This window comes from Lagopus muta, chromosome 8 (assembly GCF_023343835.1).
Source record: "Lagopus muta isolate bLagMut1 chromosome 8, bLagMut1 primary, whole genome shotgun sequence".
Lineage (NCBI taxonomy): Eukaryota > Metazoa > Chordata > Aves > Galliformes > Phasianidae > Lagopus > Lagopus muta.
Window position 1 is genome coordinate 28,714,080 of NC_064440.1, and position 24,616 is coordinate 28,738,695.

General features: G+C 43.4%; 1 protein-coding gene across 2 annotated transcripts in view; it reads left to right on the forward strand.

Annotated features, from left to right (window-relative positions):
- Positions 1-24,616, forward strand: part of TMEFF2 (transmembrane protein with EGF like and two follistatin like domains 2) — a 108,564-nt gene that overhangs the window by 66,331 nt on the left and 17,617 nt on the right. For both annotated transcript variants that reach the window (XM_048952900.1, XM_048952901.1), the window contains exons 6-7: positions 15,436-15,584; positions 16,440-16,499. In XM_048952900.1, coding sequence (XP_048808857.1) covers positions 15,436-15,584; positions 16,440-16,499 — 209 coding nt within the window. The remainder of the gene's footprint in view (positions 1-15,435; positions 15,585-16,439; positions 16,500-24,616) is intronic.

Below are 24,616 nucleotides of genomic sequence, written 5' to 3' on the forward strand. Positions count from 1 at the left end.
TCTGCCCCATGATTAGTCGTGGATAAATGTCTTTCTAAAAAATGAGCCTTCTGGGTGTTAGTTCTTTGTTATTCTTATTTCTGGAATAAAAGCAGGCCATGTATGGGGAACCTAGATCCCTCTTTCAAAATGTGCATTAATTGAATTCCTGTGTTTGGCAGCAGATAGTTGTATCCTGATGCATTTTTCCCTGTCCCTGCAAAAATTTAGTGTGTGGAAAAATTCCCCTGCATTAAGTGGGAAGCAAAATTCCAGTTTATTATTCAGTCTGTGTTTTTCTAATGTCTAATTTCAGAAGTAAGCAGGATTCCCAACCACTGGGGTTCCTGAAAGTCCAAAGGATGTTGGGAGCTCCCGGCAGCCCTGGGGGCTGCAGTTAGGGGGTGAGGAGCCCTGCAGCAGCAGTGTCCCCATCCATCAAAGCTTATAGGATCTGTGCCTGGTCTGCTGTAGGTGAGGGGGATGCAAGCTGGCAGCAGAGCCAGAGCTCAGAGCTGGAGATGCAGGGCTGGCTGGCTGCCTGCTGTAGCTCGGTGTCAGGGTAGATCAGAAGGGAAAGCACAGGTGTGATAGCAGATGTGGTTGGGCTGCTGATGATTTAAAGCGACAATTAACATTATTCTGCATTGCCACAGTCTGTTATTTTGCAGTCCCTTGTCTCTGGTTTAACTCTTTCTTTTTTTTTTTTTTTTTTTCCTTTTTTTTTTTTCTCCAGTCTTTTTTTTTTTCCTTTTTTTTCCCATTATTCATTGCCAATTGTCACTCAGCTGAATTGTGCTATTGTAGTGTGTCACCATTATTTTTAAATTGTTTCATTTCCTTAAAACCAATCTGTTAATGGCGAGACTCCTGGGATTTTCATAGGGTTTTTGCCACATAAAAGGCAACTCAAAGGGGTAAGATGTGCATGTGAACATTTTCTGGAAGGTACAAAGAAAAGGCAGAAAAGAACCAACTGTAATAACAGGTTTTCTGAGGCATGTTAAAGCACACATATATTATTATCCTATTCCGCAGCCTAATATCACAAGAGTGAATGCAATTTGGCATTCCATTAGTGAATCTCTTTCTCTGGGTTAAAAACAAAGACTGTTCAGTTGAAAGTCTTTAACATCTTGCTACTTTAATATGTGAAAGCTTCTTGTCACTAAGAGGATCGTGCATTACTGGCATTATTCCCACCTTTAATGCATTTTGCACCAGTGAGCTTCATGAATATTTAAAGCAGGGCCAGGGCTGTGCTCTTTAGCGCAGGATTGCAATCTATTGGTAAATCAGACATTTGGTGTTGCTTACTTTGGGTTTTATTTCTGAGCTGGCTAAGGAATAATTGATTTTGTAAGACAGGGCTACTCAACATAACACCCCGAGAGATATACTTAAAAGGAAGTGAAGAACGAAGCGTAACGTGCTGAACACTGGTGTGTTTCTGAGATCCTCCAAAAAGCATCCATGAAATACTCACTGTATATAAATAGTACTCACCAAATGGAGTGCCTGCTCATCTGCTAAAGTGGCTTAGTGTCAGTACATAACCACGTCAAGAGCCCAGATCCTGGTATCAATCTCCTCATTACGGGCCACTGAGGAAATAAGAGCACTCTGTACATTGGGCAGGCCATGGTTGGGATGGATGCTGGGCAGCTATTTTGGAGGTTCGTGAAATGTCCAAGGAAGTGGAAGGGGATAGATAATAGCAAAACCCCTTCTGTTGAATTTCCTTTTGGAAGATGCAGAGTAGGGAGGACAGGAGTGTTTTCTTAAAGCAAGATTAAACCTCTGACTTGTGGAGTTAATCAAAATCAGAATGATGAATTGGGGTTAAGTATGCATGCTTTTGCTTAGGATTTCAATATCGGCAGGTCAGCAAGCAGCAGAGACTTAAAGTGGAGGACTGCCCGGAGTGAGACATGGTTTGGTAGCTGTCAGAAGGATGCAGAAATATCTGATGTGAGAGTGCTTTTCTTTCTCTGTGGCCTGGCAGCAAGGAGGCCATCTGCAGCTTGCTGCTGGCCTTCCCTGGAGGCTGCAGGTGAAGGAGATGCTGCAGTGCCCCTGACAGGAGGGTCCTGGCTCCAGCAGGCCGCTTAGGGCTTTGCACTGCAGTGTGTTCAGTGCCCAGGTCAGGAGGACAGAGTCATAGAATAACAGAATGTCTCGGGTTGGAAGGGACCTTAAAGATCATCTGGTTTCAGCCCCCTGCTGTGGGCAGAATTGCCACTCATCAAATCAGGCTGCCCATGGCCTCATGCAGCTTGGCCATTAATGCCTCCAGGGATGGGGCATTAACAACTTCTCTGGGTAGCTTGTGAAACACAGCACTACGTTCACAGCAAAGAATTTGTTCCTAACCTATAGCTAAATTTCCTCCTCTTTTTCTTAAAGCCATTCTCTCTTGTTCTGTCACTATCAGACTGTGTAAAAAGTCAGATCCCTTCCTGCATATAAGCACTGAGTACTGGAAGGCTGCAGTGGACTGTCTCTGGAGCCTTCTTTTCTCCAAGATGATCAAGCCCAACTCTCCCAGCCTTTCTTCACAGGAGTGGTGCTCCAACTCTCTGATCATTTCATGTCCCTCCTCTGGTCCCACTCCAACAGCTCCACATCCCTCCTGTACTGGGGGCCCCAGATTTGGACACAGTACTCAGATGGGGCCTCACAGGGGCAGAGTAGAGAAAAACAATCCTCTCCTCCCTGCTCATCCCTCAGATACCACCTCCTCTGTGATCAGATCAGGGCAGGCAGAAGTTGCCCAGAAGGGAAAAAATGATGTCAGCTTCCCCAGGGAGCCAAGTGTGATGGAGGAAGGGATGTGCATCTCATTCATGGCATAGAACTGGGTGGTGCTCCCAGAGGAGGTGGGGAAGTTGCAGTGAGTCTCTTGTATCCTGCATTTCTTTCGGCATGGCTGAAACAACAAACTCTGCTTAGCTTGAGCAAACAGACACCCAAGATGGATTAAGAATATGAACTGTTCCAGGCTTTTGTTTCATATTTTATCACTAATCACTGATATATATATATATATATCGAGTGAATACTCCTATATAGCAAGCAAGCAATCCACAATGCGTGAGTATAGTGAAATTGCATTCTCATGCAAATAAACTGCACTGTACATGGAAGATATCTGTGCAAATCATGCAGCTGCCATCAGCCACTACCCCTGCAATCAATATTGCTCCAGCAATCAATATTTATCTTTATTGTAGTATAGAAGGAAAACATATAAAAGAAATGAACGATTTTGCCAGCTTCTCAATCCACCCAGCAATTAGGTCAGTCAGCCTCGGGTCCCTTCCCCCTTCTGTCAGTTGCTCTCAACAAAAGCATCCGCAAACAAGATGCTGTACTACTCTGAAGTACTAAAAGGTAGTTTGAAAGCTCACATACATTACACGGGTATTGGCTGCTTCGTGTTCAGCAGTGTGTATAATAACTGTGTGTGACCTACTTGTTCCAGATGCAGAAACAACAAGCTACTTTAACATCTGCATCGTCCCGTGCGTTATACAGTAGCTATATGGCAGTTCCTTGCTGCTTGCCTTTCTCTTCTAGAGGAAAAGTAGATCTTCAGACATGCTTGCTGGGCTCATGGTTCAAATAAGCACTGAAATGGAGTTAAATAATTAAAAACTGCAGTCCTGCAAAGGCTAATATTTCTGCTTCACTTCAGATCATACCTAGGGCGCAAAATGCGGCTGCTGCTGTGTAGATCTTCACAGGGAGCACGGTGCTCATATCTAATCACAGAGGGAAGCAAAGGGCCTGCAGTGTGCAGTCTCTGTTGCACAACAGGAGACGACCAGGCAGTGTACATCCTCTCACGATCTTAGCCCTGGCCTAATAGAGCCACCTCAACTGCCAACCACAACTCCTGTCGTGTTCCTTACTGGCAGAACTCTGAGGTGTCAGAGGTATCTTTCAGCAGGCAGCTTAGACATAAAACCAGCCCTGGTTAGTGCTCAACCATATCCAAAGTAGGATTCCCACAGGCTTGGAAAGGGCCTTTGATCAAGGTGAGGTTTCTCCTTTCTCAGTCATGAGTCCACAGAAAGAGCAGGGCAAGATACGTGTACAAGAAGTTATATTTATCTGCAGAGAGCATCTCTGAGAGCATATGGTCCAGTCATTTTTGAGTAGCAGGAAGGACCAAGCACATTCTAACTCAAATGCATTACTGGCTTTGCCAGAAAGAGGTATTGCTTGGAAAATGATGGCTTGTTTGGTCATCTGCTGAAATTGTTTTACTCTGCATGCATTTTATTTGATTCTAGTCAAAAACAGCTATTTTTGCTTGTCTGGTAAGTTTCAGAAAATCGGCTTACCATCCTTTCATCCTTCCTCCTGTGCCAAAGTATCCCATTTAATTTGGAAGTGAGACTGTGGAGTTTCTAACTTCGGGTGGACCTTTCCATCCACTGAGAGGCCACAGTCCTTCAGAATCTCATGCTCATTTGGCAAACTCCTTCCTTTCCAGATTCTCAGGATTTATCTTCTTAATAACGTTCTTTAAAAAAAAAAAAAAAAAAAAAAAAGCACCCTGGTTTTAACGTAAGCCAAGATTGTCTAGAGTTACTTATACTTCATAGTGTTTTATTACCAATGCACTTTGGAACGCTCTGGTAAATAATTCAGCCTACCCGAAGAAATTGACTGTATTTTCTCTGTGCATCAAGGAAGTCTGTCATATAGACTATATATCATGGCTCTAAATGTTCTCAGATAAATGCAGAACCGCATTGTGTTCCATCTGTACTGTTCACCCAAGCAGGTCTTTTAGGGACCCTATATGATACATACATTTTTTATCTTTTGCAATTACAGCAGAACTCATCACATGGCCAAGGGAGAATACCCTCCACTCTAAGTCATAGAGCTTACAGATTTTTATCTTCATACTTCTCCTGTCAGGGGCTGGGCCAGACTTGGTTTTCAGCTTCAGAGGGAGAAATTCTGGCTTATGAAAGCAATAAATGTTACTCCCTCCAGCTCAGTGAGAAAACCTCTGCTGATATCATAACCATGCAGTAACTTCTCAGTAGCCAGTGGAGCCTTTTGCAAGCAGAAGGGAGAACAGACTCAATCAGAGTGTAAATGTACAGTTGCTCACAGAGTGCAAACTTGGAAATTGTGATGATAAAAGCAGAATTTGGCTTACTGACTGCTTCAGTTGTTTCGGAGGAAATATTGATTTGTGAAAAGCTAAAAATAGATTCTGAGATTTGTTAGTTTTGTTTCCTTGTCTTACCATCTTACCATGGTCCTATAGTAGCAAGACAAATTCTCCTGAAATTTAAGGGGGGAATGGCTTATCAGCTGTGTGAGGCTGTCACTTGTCTTTACAATGATTAGTCTTATCAGTTAAAAAAGAAAACGCTGCAATAATATTAGGAGTCTTGCTCAAAATAGCCAAGTTTGCCTGTCAGGTTCACATGGCTGTGGACAGGAGATACAGAGGCAGCAAAGACTTAGGTGGTCCTGGCAGGGAAGGATGAGGAGGGACTGGCATAGGGTTGAGAATCGAAGGCTGGCTCCCAGTTAGTCTGCTTTGCTGTATGCTTGGAGGCATAGAGGGGTCACTTCGAGCTTGGGAGGCAGCATGGATGTCCTCCAACATGCAGAAAGCAGCCGTTTATGTGCTTTGGTTAATAGGGGTACTAATGAACCTGGGGTGTTTTCTTCACTCATCTCCCACAAGTTGTGACTGCATCTTTCTGTGACTGCACCCTTCAGTCCTTCCTAGGAGAACTAGCAGACTTGTGAGGACACACCTTTATTTGCATTTGAAGGAAGAGTTTTGGCAGCTGGTCTAGTGCTCTCAGAGTGGCACAGGGCATTGTGCAAACTGTGCACGAGGTGCACCAAAGGGTCCGCTTCAGCTTTGAAGAGCTGTGCTTGGGTGCTCCCAGCTGAAGCCACCACTCCGTTGTGTAACTCTGTGTCCGGGAGACCCTGGGCTCACCAGATTGCAAGAGTGCTTGTAGGGAATAGTATGATAATGCACATCAAATATTAATGTGCATTGACACATAACCGCCTGTGTATGTCAGAGCATTACCGCGTGAAAGAACAAGCGCAGAGGCATGGGACAGCTATGTGTGTTTGCACTTTTCTTTTCCATCCTCCTTAGCTATTATTTAAAAACAAGCATTCTTCACTCCCCAGCCCCACATTTCGCCAGAGCCGTAGCCTGGTAGTAAGCTGCGTGATGCCTTCATGACAGCCTATTTAGTTGCAATAAAAGGCCGATTGGCCTAATGCGCAATCAAGGAAGGAGTGACATTTATTGCTTCAGTTTTATGATGCTGTGCACTGAGTGAGATTTGGAGCCCTACGGTGCCTTCAGGGGGCAGGAGATCACCAGCAATGAATCGTATTTATACCTTTTTCAATTTCCTACTAGCATTTTAGCAATAAATAGGCTGCGTTGTTATTGGGTTTTATGTAAGTATGTTTATGAAAGCAGGGATACAACTTTGTAGTTCAGAATTACATGTGTCGCCTAAATAGATCAGCAGAGAGAGTAACTAGGTAAAGCACTGGGAAAGCACTTTCTGATTTATTATCAAATGTCTTAATATAACGCTTCAACTCCTCCGTCCCACTTTATGTTAACTATCAAATTAAAGCTACATCCGTCGCAGAAGGTCGGTGGCTCCTTCACACACCCATTTTGGAACATCAAGGCCACAATGTGTTCACACATCTGAGCCACTAAAAATACATCCCATGCATTAAGTATGAGCTTGACGAAAGCTCAATCTGAGCTGAAGTGCAGGGCTGACCCCAGGGGCAGGTGTCCCTTTCCCATGGCAGCCATCCTCAGGGACGCCTGTCTTTTCCTGCGTGTGCTCACAAGATGCAGACGATTCTCTAGAAGGCAAATCACTGCTAAAAGCCTGTGTGGGATGTGCCCAGACATAAAGACTTAATTGCTGTCTGTCGGCCTGCCTGTTGTGTAATGAAGCCTGCCCACGCTGAAGTGCTCCTGGGACACGCATCCCTTGGGGAGCTGCAGGTGGGTGTCACTGGTCTGTGTCCCACACCTGAGGAGGGTTCCTCTGCAGTAGCTTTCAGCTACAGAAAAAAAGAGGGTTCTTAGAAAATAGAGGATTTGGTGCTGTGCTCTCCTCAAAGTGATTTGCTCAGGGTTGCACAGGTCCCAGTCTCACACCTGTGGGGCTGCTCCATGATCTCATTTCACTGCTGTACAGGATGACAGGAGGGGATCTTGTGTTATTTCCATCCGCACGGGCAGTGGATAGAAAAGCCTGGAGGAAAAGCCTGGGGTAACCTCCTGAAATTTGATTAGGTAGCTAGTCTGGATTTTGTTTTGTCATTTGAGTCAGCCCCTGGAGCAGAGCAGCCTGGAGAAGGCAGCTGGCTCGGATGGCTCTGCCTCAGGCAGGCACACATCTTTGAGGACATGGAGTGTATGGTGAGGGTTAGGCTGATTCTGCACATGTGAAGCAAATATTTGTAAGCAAGAACTGTTTTAGCATGGTTTTCATCTCACCGCTGCTATGAAGATCACCCCTGGCTTTGTCTTCTCCACTGGCAGTGGACATCTCACGTGCTGCGTGGCATATAGCATGCAGGCCTCCATCCATCCCTTTAGTCCCTCTGGTAATCAGGGTCACTTCCAGTAGTAATCGATTGACGAAGCTGTTACGTGGCTGTTACGTAGGGATCTGAAATCTGTCATGGGTTCCCTTCCAGGTGATGCTTTGGTGAGCAGGGCTTCACAGCCCGGGCTGAAGTACAGGGATGCTTTTGCAACAACTCTTGTCTTTCTGCGGGCTGCAAGATTGAAGCAAACAAATAGTATCAGCAGTTGGAGCACACAGCGATAAAACAGTGGTGAAGGACAGCCTCAGATGTTTGCAGAGGGGGAGAAACACTCAGCAAAGCTTTGTTTTAACACGGGCAGCAGGGACATGAAGGACACCAAGTGCTGGCAAGCCACAGGAACGCATTTATTTTATTCTTTGTACTTTAAATAAACTTCTCTTATTAGATATCTGCAGACCCTTGAATTGGCATATGAAAAGAATTAGAAATTTCTTCTCTAGTCACACAGTTAGGGTGAGCATTTTCCATTGGTCTTCAACCCAGCCATCAAGCTTGTGATTTTCTGTCTGGGACTAAAGCACAGAGGCTAGTAGAGGCTGTCCTGCTCAGCTTAGTTCCTTGTAAAGAGAAACAATATTTAGCAAAATGAAGGGAAACATTTATTTTGCCCTAAAGGTGTTAGCACACAATTCATTGCATTGTTAAGGGCAGCAGAGACATCGGGGAACCAGAGGAAGGTCATATTATAATTGGTGCTTTGAATGGTAAGAGGGAAGCAAAGGTGAAGCTTGTGATGTTTTCGCAGAAAACTTAATAAAGAAAGTTACAGGAAAAAAACGAAAGGAGAATTAATTAGCACCTGCTGGCAGTCTCACATAGCAGGTTAAGGCAGGCGTTGCTGGGCTGAAGCCTTGAGGAAGGTGGAGCTGGGGCTGGCTCTTGGCTGGGGCACGCAGGGTAGCTTGCTGGAGGAGCCTGTGCCTGGATGGCACTCATGAAATCAGTTTGAAATAGCCTTTGTGAGCTGTCATTGTGACGATCTCGGAGCAGATGTGCTCAGAAAAATGCCTACCTCTGTGTAAGCATTGCCGACCACTCCCTGCTCTCCAGCAGCAGCGTGGCAGCTGTACAGCGGTTACTCAGGCTCTCTGCTTTCTCACAGATTATGTCGTGTTTGGTATGCAAGGAAGGGCAGCCATAAATATATTCACCACTTTAGTGCATTTTAGCTTGACATATGTCCAGTAAACAACATTTTGGTCTCTCATAGTCCAGCAACAACAAAAAAAATCACTTGATTATTCAGCGCTTCCTTCTGTTATGATGCTTTGGGGTCCTTCAAATCATTTTCATTATGCACTACATAATAATAAAACTCTCCATGCAGTATGCCGATAATTCCTTGCATGGTCTCTGTGATTTCTAATTGTTTGAATAACAGCGTGCTGCTGAAATGCCATGCAGAAGCATTGCATCACCCTGAGGGAATCAAGCTTTTCTCCTTTTACACACAGTGAAGATAAACAATTGAACAGTTGAAATAAGTAAAATATCCAGGGAAGCCACTGTGAGCAGTAGACATGCTCGGAGCAGAAGCCAAGCTGCAGAAGACCAGAATGGAAAATAAAAAACTATATAGTACTGAATGGGAGGCACTCCAAATAAGCCATGCTTTTTCTTCTCTTGTGATCTTAAAGCAGAGCAAAAGCACGAGCAGATCCCGGAAAGTAATATTGCATGCTATTTTTATGCTGCCATTATAAAATATGTATTGTTTATTGTTCTGCACTGCAGTTGAAGTTTTGCATCCACCTCAAATATAAAACAAAGTTTATTTTGAAGAAGGTGTGCAGTACCTTTATACTTTAAGCCTTTCAGTGATGCTTTCAAGTGTGTGGTGATAGGATTTCAATCTCCCAGCAGATCTTATGGGTATGATTCATGGGATGTGTTAAAAACTGTGTGTGTGTGTGCATTCTAAATATATTCTGTATGTACTATTTCATGTGGATACAGTATGAATCGTGCATTTACAGTGTTCAGTCTGCATCAGTTCTGCCTCCTGGCAAGAACATGGTTTCAGTGCCATCCTCTTGGGCTGTGCTCCATATGCTGCAGAGCCCTGCTGAGCTTGGCCAAGCTACTAGAAGTCTATACGGACTCAATATTGATGTTTCTGGGACTTTGCAGTACAGAGATAGCCTGAGTAGTGGAGACAGTAGGTGTGAGTACAGACCTTCCTGACCTGGCTAACCTGGGCAGCCTCTGCTCAGACCTGGTATTCCCACGCAGGGATGTGTTGAGATGTATTAAACATACCTAAAGCTGTCTGGGTAAAGGGGCCTCCTGCCTGCCTGCTGACACCCAGATGACCCACTGCAAAGCATGTTTGAGTGTCGATTCGTAATGTTAAGCCTGGCTTCGTTTCAGCTTGCCTGCTGGTTATGTCAACAAAGGTGCCCCGTCTACCAAAAACCTTGCAGGAATCCAAGTGATGGAGAAGACGATTGGGAGTGATAGCAAGGCTCTCAATGCTGGCATGTGCTGCCAGGTTAGCTTTAGTGGCTATTTAATGTCCTAGATGGAGAGCCAGGAGATCAGAGAGGACCAGAAATTTTGAGTTTCTGATCACTGCTTTCTAGTCAGAGCAGAGGAAGGTAAGAAATCTCACTGGTGGAAATGCCATAAATGTTCAACAGCCGTGTTTTTATTTATACGCCGCTTTATGGCAAAGGGAGGGCTTTGGGCTTTTTTTATGCTGCAAAATGTTGTTGGTTTTTCCTTGCTTTTTTATATTTGCCTGAAGAAAATATACGACATATTTAAATGACTGCAGAATGGAACATCGCTTTCCCTGTAAAATAGTGTGCACTGAGACATGGCTGGATCTCACACTTGACCAAATTAGCATATGCACTCAAATATCAGAGCTCTGACTAGTAAAAATAACACTAGATTTGCATTTTCACATTTTTAGCTCCAGCTTCCTTGTCTGGTTGGTTTTATGCCTTTTTTCTTGACTGACAATTCTCTTTGTGGCAGATTTATTGCTGTTCTGCTGTTTGGACCCTGTAATCAACGAGACACTTGGCTGAAGACGTTAGTCATTTCATTAAGTACTTTTTGCAGATATCTCAGACACAATTTTCTGTTGCTCTGCTTCCAAAAAGCAAATGACCCATGGCCAGTGAAGTCTGAATATGAATCTTTAATAAACAGCAGTAGTACCAACAATGCTCTCAGGTTTCCAAACTACAGAGGGCTAATTAAAATATGTCGAATAGAGAAGAGCTGCCATTCTATAAACGCTTCTGCATCTGTTCCCAGTAAAACTGCTCTTTTAGAGGCACTGTCACATTTATCTGCTTCCTTACCATCAGGCTACATATGAAACCTTCCTCAGGCTACGTGCTGATATTGCGTGGTAATTTTTTAAAATTGTTTTTCTGTAATACATTGCTGAGAACAAAGACAGGATGGTTGTCTTAGGAGTGGAGATAAGACGTGGAATGGGGTTCTTTTTATCGTCGCTGTGTCACTAATGATCATGCTATATTCATGAACTAAGGAAATATAATTGCAGCATTTTCCTCCACTTTATGGGTGAGGAACTATCCTCTCTTCCTATTGAGACACCTTAAAATGCTGTTCCTCCCTCCAGGGACAGCCCTTCAGAGCCATGAATCTGTTCTTCAGTGGTATTCCCTCCGCAGGCAAAGACACTGCTCAGAGAACAATACCATCTGTCGTGTGCAGAGGAGGGGAGAGTGAGGAGTGCAGGTGCTCACCAGTGTGCTCACCCATGGCAGGTTTATTGACACCAGTAGTTTTTACAGAGGCCAGGTCAGTGCCCAGAATCATCGAATGGTTTGGGTTGGAAGGGAACTGTAAGATCATTTAGTTCCAACCCCCTGCTATTGATAGGGACGCCTCCCACTAGACCAGGTTGCTCAGAATCCCCTGAGAAAGGTGCTCTGGTTTGCTGGCTGGAGGTTTCCTTGGTTTGTTTTGGTTTTATGCTTCTGTGATCAGCAAATTAACCAAGTGGGGCATTCAGCTCCTCCAAGATTTTAATTGTACTGAACAGAATAGAATAAAATGTATAAAAGACATTGAATTCATCAGAGATGATCTGGAAGAATAAACGTAAGAAAGTGAGCCTTGTGTAGTGGCTGTTTACAGTGGCAGCCCAGATTTTAATCAATTGACATGTGTGAACCCCATTACCTGAAGGAAGCAGCAGGCCTGTGGGACAGCACTCAGTATTCCTTCGCTTCTCAGGGGAGCTGTAGAGTGTCAGCTGACTTCTTAGAAGCACTTTTTCCTCCCAGATGCTTTTAAGCTGCTTTTCTTTCTGTAGAAAGCAAGGCTAAATGTTACATGTGTATTCTGTGTATGCTCTTGGGTACAATTTCATCCTGTGACCCTTAGGAGACCTCATTAACCTTCTCGCAGCTTCTTGAGCCCGAAGAAAAGAACAGTCAGCCTTTCTGTTGCCAAGCTTTCCTCAGCACTACACTTAGGAATACAGCAAGCGGATAGATTTATTGATATAACGATAATCGGAAGTCACGGCCAGGATGATAAAATGGTCAGATGACCAAATTACTTACATTCAGGGATGTAGTGAAGATCCTTAGAGGTGGGAAGCTGCCATGCTGTCAGCTTGGAGGAGCACAGAGCAGCCCCAGCACCGATGTGCTGCAGGACCCAAAGGACAGGGTGTAGTCTTGCAGGAACTGCCACCTGCCTGGGACCTCATCAGGGACATCATAGTGTGGTCTGCTTGCTCAGCAGGAGACAGCCCCGCTTCTGTATGTCATCATGCTTCAAAAACAGAGGGCGTCTTTACTGACTGCTCTAGGATCTCATTAAATGGCACGTGTTAAGTGCCACTCGTTCTGTATTCATTCCAGCAGGATGGATCCTGTTCAAGGTTGCTGTGTGCTGTGTACGTGCGTGGATGCAGACGTTTGCAGAAAACTCCCCATCTTCTTCTCTGCGATTTACACTTCTCAACCTCGGGGGCATGGTTGAAATGGCAGCCTGCTTGTTCCTCTGGTTTGAGAAAAATGTGCTCGAATATACTCTTGTCTTCCCTGATGAGATGAGCACTATAAATTAAACAGAGCCAGCACCCCAGTGCATTACTCTCACTGATGAAACCTTACCTTTAGCTTTTCCTGACATAGACTTAATGTTGACTTAGTTGTGCAGCCTTAAAGTACGATTGGTGGATGGCACGCAGCCCATCGCAGCAAGCAGATCCTGCTGACGAGTATATTATGGTGCTTTTCTCCACCTATATAGTCTTCCCTGAAAATTAGCCTTACCCACAAGAACTGAGTGTGTGGTGTCCTGTTGAGGCTGCCCCTTTCTGCTGTTCTTCACACACGAGCACTGTGCTATGAGTGCAAGTAGTGTGTGCTTCATCCTGCTCATAGCATGCAGCTAGAGGGCTCCTTCCTGGGAGGGGAAAAGCTTGGCCTCACAGTTAACACCTAAGCTTTGGAAAATCTTTGTTTTCTTCTCACATTTGCTGAGAGAAGTCGGAAAAGTCATTTTGGAACTTTTGATTCGGGAAGGTATCAAAAGATGCAAGCAAATGCCTAATGGGCTCTGAAATGCTGTTTGAAATCAGTGAGAGATCTCTCAGAAATCCCGTACAAAATGTTTGCATGCGTCTTTAAGCATCTAAACACCTTTGAAAATGTGTCTCTTGTGTGCCTAACTCTAAGCATAGGTTCTTACATCCCTCGGCATTTTTTGAATTGCATCCCAAGGTGCCCAGATTTCCCCTAAAGAGTACCCTTTTGTTTTAATTTTCTCATTGACTGAATTGTCTCTTGACTTGAGACATAATAGATATTAGCCTGTACTCATTTTTTGTAGCAAGGTGTTGAGAACTGAAGCTGTTTCGGAGCTGTTTTATTACAAGAAAGGAGCATATGGCTGAATGTGTCCCATCTGAAATGCAAATGGTGGAGCTACGTGGAAAAAATTCCGATTACTCAAGCGGTAAACGGTTCCTAATGAAATGAGTGTGAGTAAGGTGGGAAGCTGGTAATGACTGCAGGAAGAAATGAGGGCAGTTAATATTTTGGTAGAGCAGAACATCCTTATTCTGCTGATAAGGAGGTTCTTAGGAAATGGACTGGATTTTTTCTTATATACTGCGTATTCATCAGTGTGGGGAAAGCGTTATGCAGGGAGCCAGGCTCCTGTCTTCTGCTAGTTATGAAATCATTTAATTTAATTTACAGCCATGCTTCTCACCTTTGGCCTCCTTTTGAGCTGAAGTGTTGTGGTAGTGATCTACCTAAGTAAAGTAAGTCTGAGCACAGGCGAGTCCAGCTCCCCTGATTTTTGTTACGCTGGGCACATTTGTGGAGGGCGGAGGCTGAGGGGTGATGGAGGAATCTGATCGAGACCGCTTCATTTCCTGCACATCCTCTTCCCAAGCCCGTTCCACCAAAGTTCTTCTGTTGTGTACATCCCTCTCCACTCCCTGCACCCAAAGGGGTCCAGGTGCCTGATGTGAATGGAAGAGGAGCTGACTTTTAAGCTAGCAGCCTGGCCTTCCCATTGCTTAACTTCCAAAAGGCAGAGCCGTAAGCACGTGTGGTGAGGCTGAAATGGAGCTGGAGATGGAACAGCACTAGTGTTGCTCTGCTTTTAATGTCAAAAGGAACCAGGACAAATCGAGATAGCGGCATGTGTGCAATTACATGCTCAGAGAAGTCAAAGCAGCTGCTAGGTTAAACCTCTGGCTTTGTCCCTGAGCGGGATCACATCGGTGTTAATGTGACCTCGCTGAGGCTGGGCTGTGTGTTATGAGGCACCGGGGATGGAAAATGAGCATGCCTTGCCTTCAACGATGCCCGGGGGTGTCTGACATCACTGATGATGATGAAATAGGAGAAACCTAAAAGAAAAAGACTGCAGCCTACTGTTGGTGGATATGGCCGTGTTAACGTGTTATTTCAGATCCAGACTTTGCTTTTGGAGCAAATCATGGAACCTTAGAATCACAGAATGGTTCGGGTTGGAAGGGATCTTTAAGATCATCTAATTCCAACCCTCTGCTATAGGCAGGGACACCTCCCTCTAGACCAGGTTGCTCACAGCCCCATCCAGCCTGGCCTTGAACACCTCCAGGGAAGGGGTATCCAGCACTTCACTGGGCAACCTGTTCCAGTGTCTCACCACCCTCACAGTAAAGAATTTCCTCCTAATATCTAAATGCCTCGATTGTCCTTACTTGGCTTTTGGTTCAGGTTGTGGGGCAGCCAGGAGCTCACGAGTGGGACACAGTGCCTCACTGATGTCACTCTGGGCTTTAGCAGGTGGTTTTACCCAGCCGGATGGGGTGTGGTTGCAACATTTCTTCCTTTATTATGATCAGAGTGCATATGGCTGCCGTCATTATCATCCAAATCATAAATCAGTACAAAGCCCCACAGATGCTGAGTTACATGCAATGCGCAGCAACTCAACAGGGGTAAATTTAGTGGCTTCTTTAATTGCAAGAGGGCGTAGCAGCATAAATTACTGACATATCTGTTTGGATGTTCTTTGGTTTACAAGAATTGCAGCTGGTAATGCTGTCATTTAGTTTTCCAAGTATAACTCTCTTTTTAATCTGTCCTTTTTCTCGCTTTTCTCTCTCCTCTTTTTCCTCATTCTTTTCCATCCAGAAATACAAATGACCTTTTAACAGAATTTTCCACTTTCATTCTGTTGATTTACATTATTCAGTCAGGAAAATACAAACGCTCTCTTTTCTGAGATGCATTGATGATGTCGGGAAAAAACTTACTCATATTAGCCTCTTCTTTTTTCTCTCTCCTGTCTTTTCAGGTGTGTGTGCAACATCGACTGTTCTCAAACCAACTTCAATCCTCTTTGTGCTTCCGATGGGAAATCTTATGATAATGCATGTCAAATCAAAGAGGCATCATGCCAGAAACAGGAGAAAATTGAAGTCATGTCTTTGGGTCGATGTCAAGGTAACGCTCATAACAAAACTCATTTCAAAGAATGTTTTCAATTTTTGCTGAGAGAAGAGAAAAAGAAAAAGAGAAGCGGGGCTGCCTTCTCATTTGGCACTTCTCGCATTTCCATTAGGCTGCTGTAATGTGTGTGGTGCATGGTGCTGGTGCTTGTTTCTCATCTGCTGGGCTCGTGGGATGCCAGCGGTGCCTAGAAGGAAGTTTTGTTAATGCTAGCTGCAGACTGGCCGTGTTTGCCATGACTGCCATGCTGCTTCCTTCCCGGCTCTCAGGGTGCTCTGTCACACGGCCCTGAGTTGGCTTTAAAAACTCTGGTTTGTTCTAAAATAAAAATGATGGAAATTTGCCTTTAAATAGCTGCTGTAAATAAAGTGCCTACTGGGACTCAGACACTAAATAGCTTTTTCCCCCCTTAGCTTCTGACCCATAAATCCTCGGTACATCTACTTACAAAGCCACACTCTACCTTTCTATTGAACACATTCTCACTTATTCCCATTTCTTTAAAGTTAACCACCCTACATGGAGGTTCATTTCAGGGTACATATTAAAACTCCCCAATTACTTCAAATAGAGCAGAAATGACAAGTCCTGCTTTGCACTGATGTATTTATCCCAGGTGCAATCTGTTGTCACCTATTGTTAGAAAAATGTGTTTTCTTAATGGAAGATTCTTGGTGTTTCATTCCAAAAAGCCCGCTCCTGCTGTTTTCACCTGGCAAACCCAGGGGAGCCCTGCAGCCGGCAGCGATGCTGTGCACAGAAGGGATGGTGGGTTTGCGTGGGTACTGGGGTGGATTCAGGAGCAAGCAGAGACTCCCCAAGCAATCCAGTGTATTTCTTTTCCCACAGATAACACTACAACAACTACAAAATCTGAAGATGGGCATTACGCACGGACAGATTATGCAGGTATGGTTCCTATTATGTGAGAATCACCATTGGCGAGAGCTGTGCCGAGTCACTTTTCTCCTCTCTTTACAGAGGTGGCTGTCTTCTACTATGGTTTTGTTTGTTTGCTTTAGAAGAAACCACTATGTTCTCATTACTTTCTGTTGCTAGAAACTTTCTTCTTAATAAGTGGTCTTCTTCTGGTTTTATCGCTTTGCAGACATAAAACACCCATTCTGACAGTGAAAATAATAAATGCAGTAACCCGTTTGCCAGAACAAGTGGACGTTTGAGAATTCAGAAAAGTAACTCAGAAAAATACTGAATTACCACACATAGAACATACATATTTTGTTCATGATATGCAGGCATAAGAAGGAGAAAATCCAGACCATAGCAAAGCTCTGGTACCACGAAACATTGCCACAGTAGATATTATTACCTGTAAAGTTAACAAGGTTCTTTAAATGTTTAGTGATAAATGGTTTTATTTAGAAGCTACAGTAAAACATAATGGCTGAATAACCTGATACGGCATTTGAAATTAAAAACATGCAAATGCCAGTGAGGTTTGGGAGGTATTTGTTTTACACCCTTTGCCCAGGACGACTGATTTAGAAAATTGAATGTGTATATATGTGTGGGTTTGGGTGTGTGTATGCACGCAGGCTAATGTTCACAGCTCATGCTGAGAATTCAGGCATTTGAGAAGGCAAGGTGAAAACGTGTCAAGCGATGTATTTGTGGCTTAGGTTTTTCAGATTGCTGTAATTTGAAAGTAGCTGTTTAGAGAGTAGGTGCCAGTTGCTGACTTTACCTGAACAGCTTGCTGCATTGCTTAGGTGAAGTCCGGCTGATGGTTTCACAGCTCTTAAAATCTCTTACCGGGGGAGTTGTGCAGCATGATGACTCAGTTTGGTCACTGCTGTCAGGGTGCTGCATGCACGATGTCCTTGGGTTAATATTACACCCAGCCATTACAAAGGGATTGTTCTCTTCCAACTTAACAATGATGCATGATGATTAAAACATAGAGCTATGAATAAATGATGGCTTGGTGAGCCAGAGGAGCTTGAGGTGCTGGGGTGACTGCAGGACAAATTAGCAAGGGAGGAAATTTCTATGGAAAATGGATGCCAGGATTACTTTCCAAAAGATCAAAGAAGTGCCGTGGTCCAGATATTTCCTACTGCCAAGGAGCCCTTCCGTGGTGAAGTCATGCAAGGAAAGAAGTCTGCAGTCAGTTTTCTGGAAAAGCTGGGAGGCCTGAGGTTGTATCCCATGGTGGGCAGGGTGCACGGCAAAGTAGAACAAAATGATTTATTTTGAGACAGAAACAACAGCAAGAAGCACAGCTGTGTTAGATCTTTTCTCTTCTTTGCTGGAGAGCTGGGGAGATAACTGGAGTCTCCAAATTAAAATGGAAGCCTGCAGGCTCTTTTTGAATGCTATATAACCCATCCTATTCTGCTCCAGCCTGGTAACCTAGTGCATTTGGGTGTGAAGCAAGTGAATTGTAACAAAATGGGAAGAAAGGCAGCTTGAGGATTAGGGTGGAGGAGGAAATAGCAGCAATGAGATGAGAAAGAAAAGTCGTGGGGTCATGGAGGAAGAGGAGCACAGAAGGCACCTTCAGCTCGGGAGTGGGCAGGAGGAGGAGAGCAGTTTCACTTTAGCAGAGATGATATTTCAGCCCACACTCAAATGGGAGAGGTGTGGGTAGCAGTCCTGAGGGGAAAATTGATTGCAGGGAAATGATGTGAGATGGAAGCCAAGAAGGGAACACAAGAGGAAACTGGGTTATTGGGCAGGGAGAGGGGCAGAGCAACAGCACCAAGGAATGAGTCTACAGCAGAGATGCGTTGAGGCATCAGGAGTGTGCCCATGGGTCCAGCCAGAAGTGATGGGGCTGTGCAGGGGATACGGTGCTTCTCAGTCCCCTAAATGGGTGCAGACATCCCGAACCATCAGTGATGTCCAATAGGTATGTGTGTGGCACAGAAAGGTGCTGTTATTTCACCACAGCTAGCAGATCTTCAGGCCTTCTGCTATGGCTCAGGCTCCAGTGGGTTTCTTCAGGGCAGTGATGATATACCACGGGCCGGTGTCATTGGGTGTTATCCATTGGTATAATGAACTACAGCAGGTTACTGCAGCTGACTGTACATCTTTCTGTGCACCTAACTATTATTCCCACCTAATTTTTCACTTTTACATACAGTAACAGCATATAGGTTGAAAGCTGCAAGCTCATGTGGGATAAGCCACGACTCCAGTTTCCCTAAATGTTTGTGGCATAATACTGTAAGAAAACCCTAGGAGAAAGGGACCATTTGGAACAAGAAGTTGTTACTGCAGCCTTTAATAAGTAGGTAAATGGAAGGGGGATAGCACTATAAAACTGAGACTAGGTTCTAGGTTCCGGCTTCAAAGTTTATTCAGCAGGAAGCTTCATGCCATCCTTGCATTCTCTAAAGGATATGAAAGTTTTATTATGTTTAGTACAAGAATAATAAGTGTGGGTATTTGTTGTAGAAATGGTTTAGTGATGGGACTGGGTAGATTCATGTGACGGTTGAACCTGATGGTCTTGGAGGTCTTTTCTAACCTAAATGATTCTCTGATTGTATGTTGTCAGTTGTGTTAATGTAGTGGTAATGCACTCTGTAAAGATGGTAGTAACCAAATGGTACATATTTTTTCACCAAAACCCTTGCATTCTCATCTGGAGGTCCTGAGGAGGCAGCTCCTTTGCAAACAACCCAACAGCCAGCAGATTTTTTTTATTATTATTATTAGCTATTTGTTCTGTCTGTTCAATCAATGTCTTTGCTCCTTACTGTTCTTCTTTGAAGCCTATTGATCGTTGCTAATGAACACATGAATCCTTCAGTCTGCAGAGCTGAGAGCACTCATTCCTTTGGAACAGAAATCTTTACTTTAAGTTTGCATAGCCTTGTTTGTTTTGAGTGCTCATACTTGATAGAGGTAAGATTTGTTTTTAAAGTTGGAAATGTATCAGCACAGTGTGTGTCCGTGCCTCTACTTGCGCATTCTGGCCCCTCTCATTTTTCTGGCATGCCAAATGATGCATCAGACTTTGGGCAGTTGTCACTCTTTTCAACAAATACCAGCTTGTTAATGTTGATCATGCTTGAGAGATGGCATGTTTTAGCCAATAAATGAGTTGGTGGGGGCTTTTGCCTCAAATCCTGTAGGAACACGCTTGATCTCAGTTTCCATGGAAGAACATTTTTAACCATTCTGAATGCAATATATGTTTTAGAAAGTAGCATCTGAAAGTCCTATGAAGGATGTTTTCTTGGATTTTTCCATTAGGTGTATAAAGAAGATGGCTGTTTCGGTAGCATTTTTGCTTTCGGAGTCTGGACAGTCAAGGAGTTTTCATCTTGTTTATTCATTTGCCAGTTTATTTTTGCTCTTCTATGCTTACACTCCCTCCTTAAGATCTCGATATTAGCAATTATACCCCTTACTGATTTTATCCTTTTTCATTATCAACTTACAGAGATTTTTTTTCACAAGCACTTCAAAGAATAAGTGGATATGGATGAGCCGCATTTCTATGTTACATATTCATGAAAATTGTCAATGATGACACTGACAAATCTGATAGACCTACTCAATAACACAGTCTTCCAGACCAGACAAAATTCCCTCTATGAGCATTGATTAGATCAAGTCTCTGCAGTGAAGTTGGTGAAAAAAGGCGTTTTCAGCCATGATAGTCTCCTTGGGTGAAAATGCACACACGCAGGCAGTCATTTCGAGCTGTATTCTTGGGTTGCTTGCTAACAGATGGCTGTGTTGTCAAAGCAAACTGAACTCTCTACCAAAAAGGGCAACATCCATCTGTGTCAACACATCGCCTGCCCTTGGTTGGGCCAAGCCTGTAGGATGGAGGCCACAAAGTGACTGCAGATTCTTTGTTCCAAGGATGAAGAAGGGTCTTGGACCATGCTTTTTCCAAAACAAATACCATGGAGTATTTATATTTGAAGAAAGAAAAATATCCTAAAGCGTGACTGAACTCCAACATTCTGTGCCATTATCTTCTAATTCCTTTGAATGGGGGAAGAAGTGATGTTTATCAAAGATACTGCAAGTGGGCTCACTGATCCAGAACATGTAGGAAGCACCTCTGGGTTGACGTCTTCCTTCACAGGCTCCCTGACTTCAGTCACTGTCTTCATCATCTGTAACAGTGCCTGAGTTAGGTCCAAGAAATAGAGCAGCAGCATCAGATTTCTCTACAAAGAGTGACTATTTTTTTTCCAGGAATTAAATAGGGAATGTGGAGTGGATTCTTTCTCCAGATTATAAGATTTTGCAAGTAGGTTAAGTTTGGAGTGTAAACCACTTGACATTGCCCCTTTAAATTATATTTTCTGTCTACTACCATGTCAGCCAGATGTAAAACCGGTGAAGAATAATAATAAAGCCCCAGAGCTTAGCTATGGTGTATAAACTATTGTGCAGGCATCTGCTCTGCCTTTGTGAACCAGGCTTTCCTTTCTCCTTAATGGAATCAGCAAGTGAGACACAGAGTTGAGCACCGTGCATCCATCACAGATAGAAAGAAACCGTTTCTCATCTGCAGCTTCATAAAAGCACTAGGAAAATTGCATCCCTGCCTATGCAGATTTTCTTGGCTTTCAGTGTAGCAGAGTCTAAGTCAGAGGTTGTCTCTAAACAGATAGATTAGTTAGGAAATGCTGTTGCTTTTACAGCAAATCACTTAAAAAATTAAAAAAAAAAAAAAAGAATATATTTTACTATTTTGACAGCTGTGTGGTAGCAGGAATGCTAGCTGGCTGCTGCCCGCACTCCCACACATTCCTGGCATTTGTGAGTACAAGAATAATACAACTGATGCATTTCTTAAAAATGTAAAGCATTTAAATGTTGCTAGGACTGCTCGCTGCATTTACAAGTGCAATTAAAATGCACATAAGGTTTACTCATAGTGCAAATGCAAAAAAGACACGTAAGCTCTTCAAAACAATGAAAGAGCCCAGTATAGGCAGTATTTCAGACTGTTCAATTTAGGTATTCTTGGCCTTTGACTTGAGGAAAGCGATGAGGGCATCTCCCGCTGGGAGATGTGACCACATCGTGCCCCACATGCAGGGATGTCCTTCAGCACATTGCATCGTGCAAAAATGCAGAGGTCTACAAATAACTGAAGTCTGGGACACATCTGTGCAAAATGATGTAAGAGCAGAGCTGGTCTAAACTTACAAAATGATTTCAGGGGGAGAGGCTGTTTTGGTCCTGCTTTGCATTCCTAGTCTGGGTAATCCTGATAGAAAGGCTTTCCACAAAAGCCAGCCAGAAGGAGTTCTCCACTCTCTGTCTGGGATCTGGAGGCTTCCAAAATCAAGCTTACAGAGAGTAATATAGCATTTATTCACAAATAATGACTGTGTGTAGCTCAGCTTCATAGCAGGACTGTAAAACGTGTATCAGAAAATTATGAACTAGGGGTTCTTCTGAATGATTTTCAAAGGCCAAAGAGAGATTACTGTGTTCTGATAGCACCCCAGTCTCTAGCTCCTCTGCTGTCTTTCAGCTCCTCCATCGTTGGCGATATCCAGAAGGAAATGAAAAAGTGAAGATAGAGGCCAGCTGGTAGGTTAATAAATCTCACTGTCAGCTACATTTGAGCTAAAGTCTGAGTGGCCAGCAATGTCGGCTTGGTCCCTGAACCTTCACTTGTCCTGGGAGCTCTTTTAAATGAAAAATTGCAGCTGCTACTTTTTGTCATTTAACTCGTAGTTTTCAAATGGTGCAGTGCAGTAAGTCCCACTCTGGCATTTTTCTGTGTCATCATGAGAACCAGATGATTTCTTTCTAAAACAGGAAAATCTGGAGCGTTAATGTAATTGTCTTGGTACTGGCAGTAGTTCCTTGTAGCGTTCTTCTTATACAGAGCAGTTCATCTTTAGATCCTGAGAGTTCTCCTTTAACTTTGAATTGCATATGATAGGCTGGATAAAATGTGCCTCGTTTGTTTGGATTTTTGTTTGTTTTGGGTTTTTATTTTTTTGTCTACGTGGTTTTGTAATGAGGGAAATTGCATTTTTTCATTACTTACAATTTCCCGGTGTCGTGCTCATGGAACCTGTAATTGTTAGCATTAAAACTGAAATTGGGTCTCAGGTGAACTGTTAGACATCTCTTTAGTGAAATTTATGTAGCTCAAGGAAAAAAAAAAAGGCATTGCCATTTGTGCCTTTAAAGCTTAGCCCTTAATTTAATCACTAATGAATGTGAATCAAAAGTTGCAGAATTGGTTTCTGCTTTTTCCCCCTCGTAAACAAATCCAGTAATGTTGTGAATGAGCATTATAATAAAAGCTATTTCATTTGTGCAGAAGGGCTGCAGCCTGGAAATACAGTATGTCCAGGCTAAGAATTTGATCTGCAGGGGATGAACAGGAAAAACAAGTGCTTGCACCAGGGCAAACATAGGCAGCCTAAGAACCATGAAGTTGGATGAGGCTATTTCCAGCTACACTGAAATATTTAAAGTCTTGGACATGAAGCTTAGTCAGGGGTTGAGGATGGGAGTGGAGTTTGTAAGACAAGTTTGTTTTCCCATCAGTTTGCATCTGAACCATGCAAGATTCAGTAAGCGTGTTCCAAACTCTGTCTCCTTCTTCTGCTTTGCAAAGAACCTGATGTTTCCTTTTTTCCTTCATGCCATCACGTAAGCAGTTTATCTGTGTTTCGTCTTATTTGGAACGTAGAAATCTTCCTGAGCAATCCAAACCTTCCAGTACTCAGTAATCTTTTTGTCCTCTGCTCCATATCCATGGGTTTTGATCAGAGGAGTGAATAAGGAAAAAGAAGAGAGCCTGTCCTGCTTACACACGTGTATGGGAACTGTTGAGTCACTGCCTGCACCACTGATTGATGAGGCAAGAACTGGGTCAGCACTGGGAGCACAGGTGAAGACAATTCAGCTGTGTGACAAGGAAGGGGTGCAGCCTGGCTGCACCTCTCTTAGACCCCATTTAAGGGCTGACTGCCACTGGGGAAGGGTCTCTTTCTAGAGATCCTTCCTTTGTGGAGCTTTTCATCACAAGCCTAAATCTTTGGATGCAGGTGAGTTCTCCTCTGGTTGTTCCTTTGTTTTTTCACTATGATACTCTTTCTAAGTATACTTTTGTTGATCGTAGAGCATGAAAGTGTGATCCCTAAAACGTATTACAGCTTGAAGCAGGCCTGATTTCTCAAGTTTTTACCTTATTTCTAAATAGAGTCTGTAAAGAGATAGATCTGTTTGGATTCAGGGGAGGGGTGGGGTGGAATTTCTCTCACCCTTGGTCCTAGCCGTGCTCCAGGCACTTTCATCAGCTCCAGCTGTCCTTGAAAGATGCTGCTCGAGGTGATGCCCAGTGGCTGTTTGCCATCCACAACACTCATTTGAATTAGTTGATGGGTACGAAGAAGTGTATTTTTATGCCTAGCAGCTCTATTTTAGGTTTCTGAAAACCTGCCAATAGGAGGAATTCTTCCCAAGGATTTGGGAGTTAAAGTTATAATGAGCTGCTGGAATATCCATTTTCAGGAGACATCAGCATTTAAGTATTCATGTTTGATCTAGTCTGAAATGTAAAAAAAATATTTTGAAATATTCATAGAACTGAATTTCTTCAGAATTTTATTTCATAGGATATTTTGGCGTTTTTTATGAAATGTTAGATATCAAAAATCACGAGATGAAAGCATGTGACAGTTGTGAAAAATAAGTTGTATGTTAAGGGAGGTTGCTACTCAGAACTGACTGAAACATCTTTCCCAGAAGGAGTATCATCATGTCAAATTAGGATACAAACACAAGATTATTTGCTCATTTCAACACGTGAAATGGTAACCTGAGCCTAAAGATAAATAAGGCTTTAACATAGACACAGGAATTGCAAAAGCATCTGGTAGAAGGAAAAGGGGGTTGTTTAGAGAAAAGAAGAAAGAACTGGTGTATTTATTTTTAATAGACCTTCAGGCTGTGGGGAGAAAAGTAGCCGTTTTTGCTTGGTTTCAGGTATATTGGTAAAGGAAGCAGACAGGCAAGGTATCTCTGCCTATAGCTGGGGTTGGAACTAGATGATC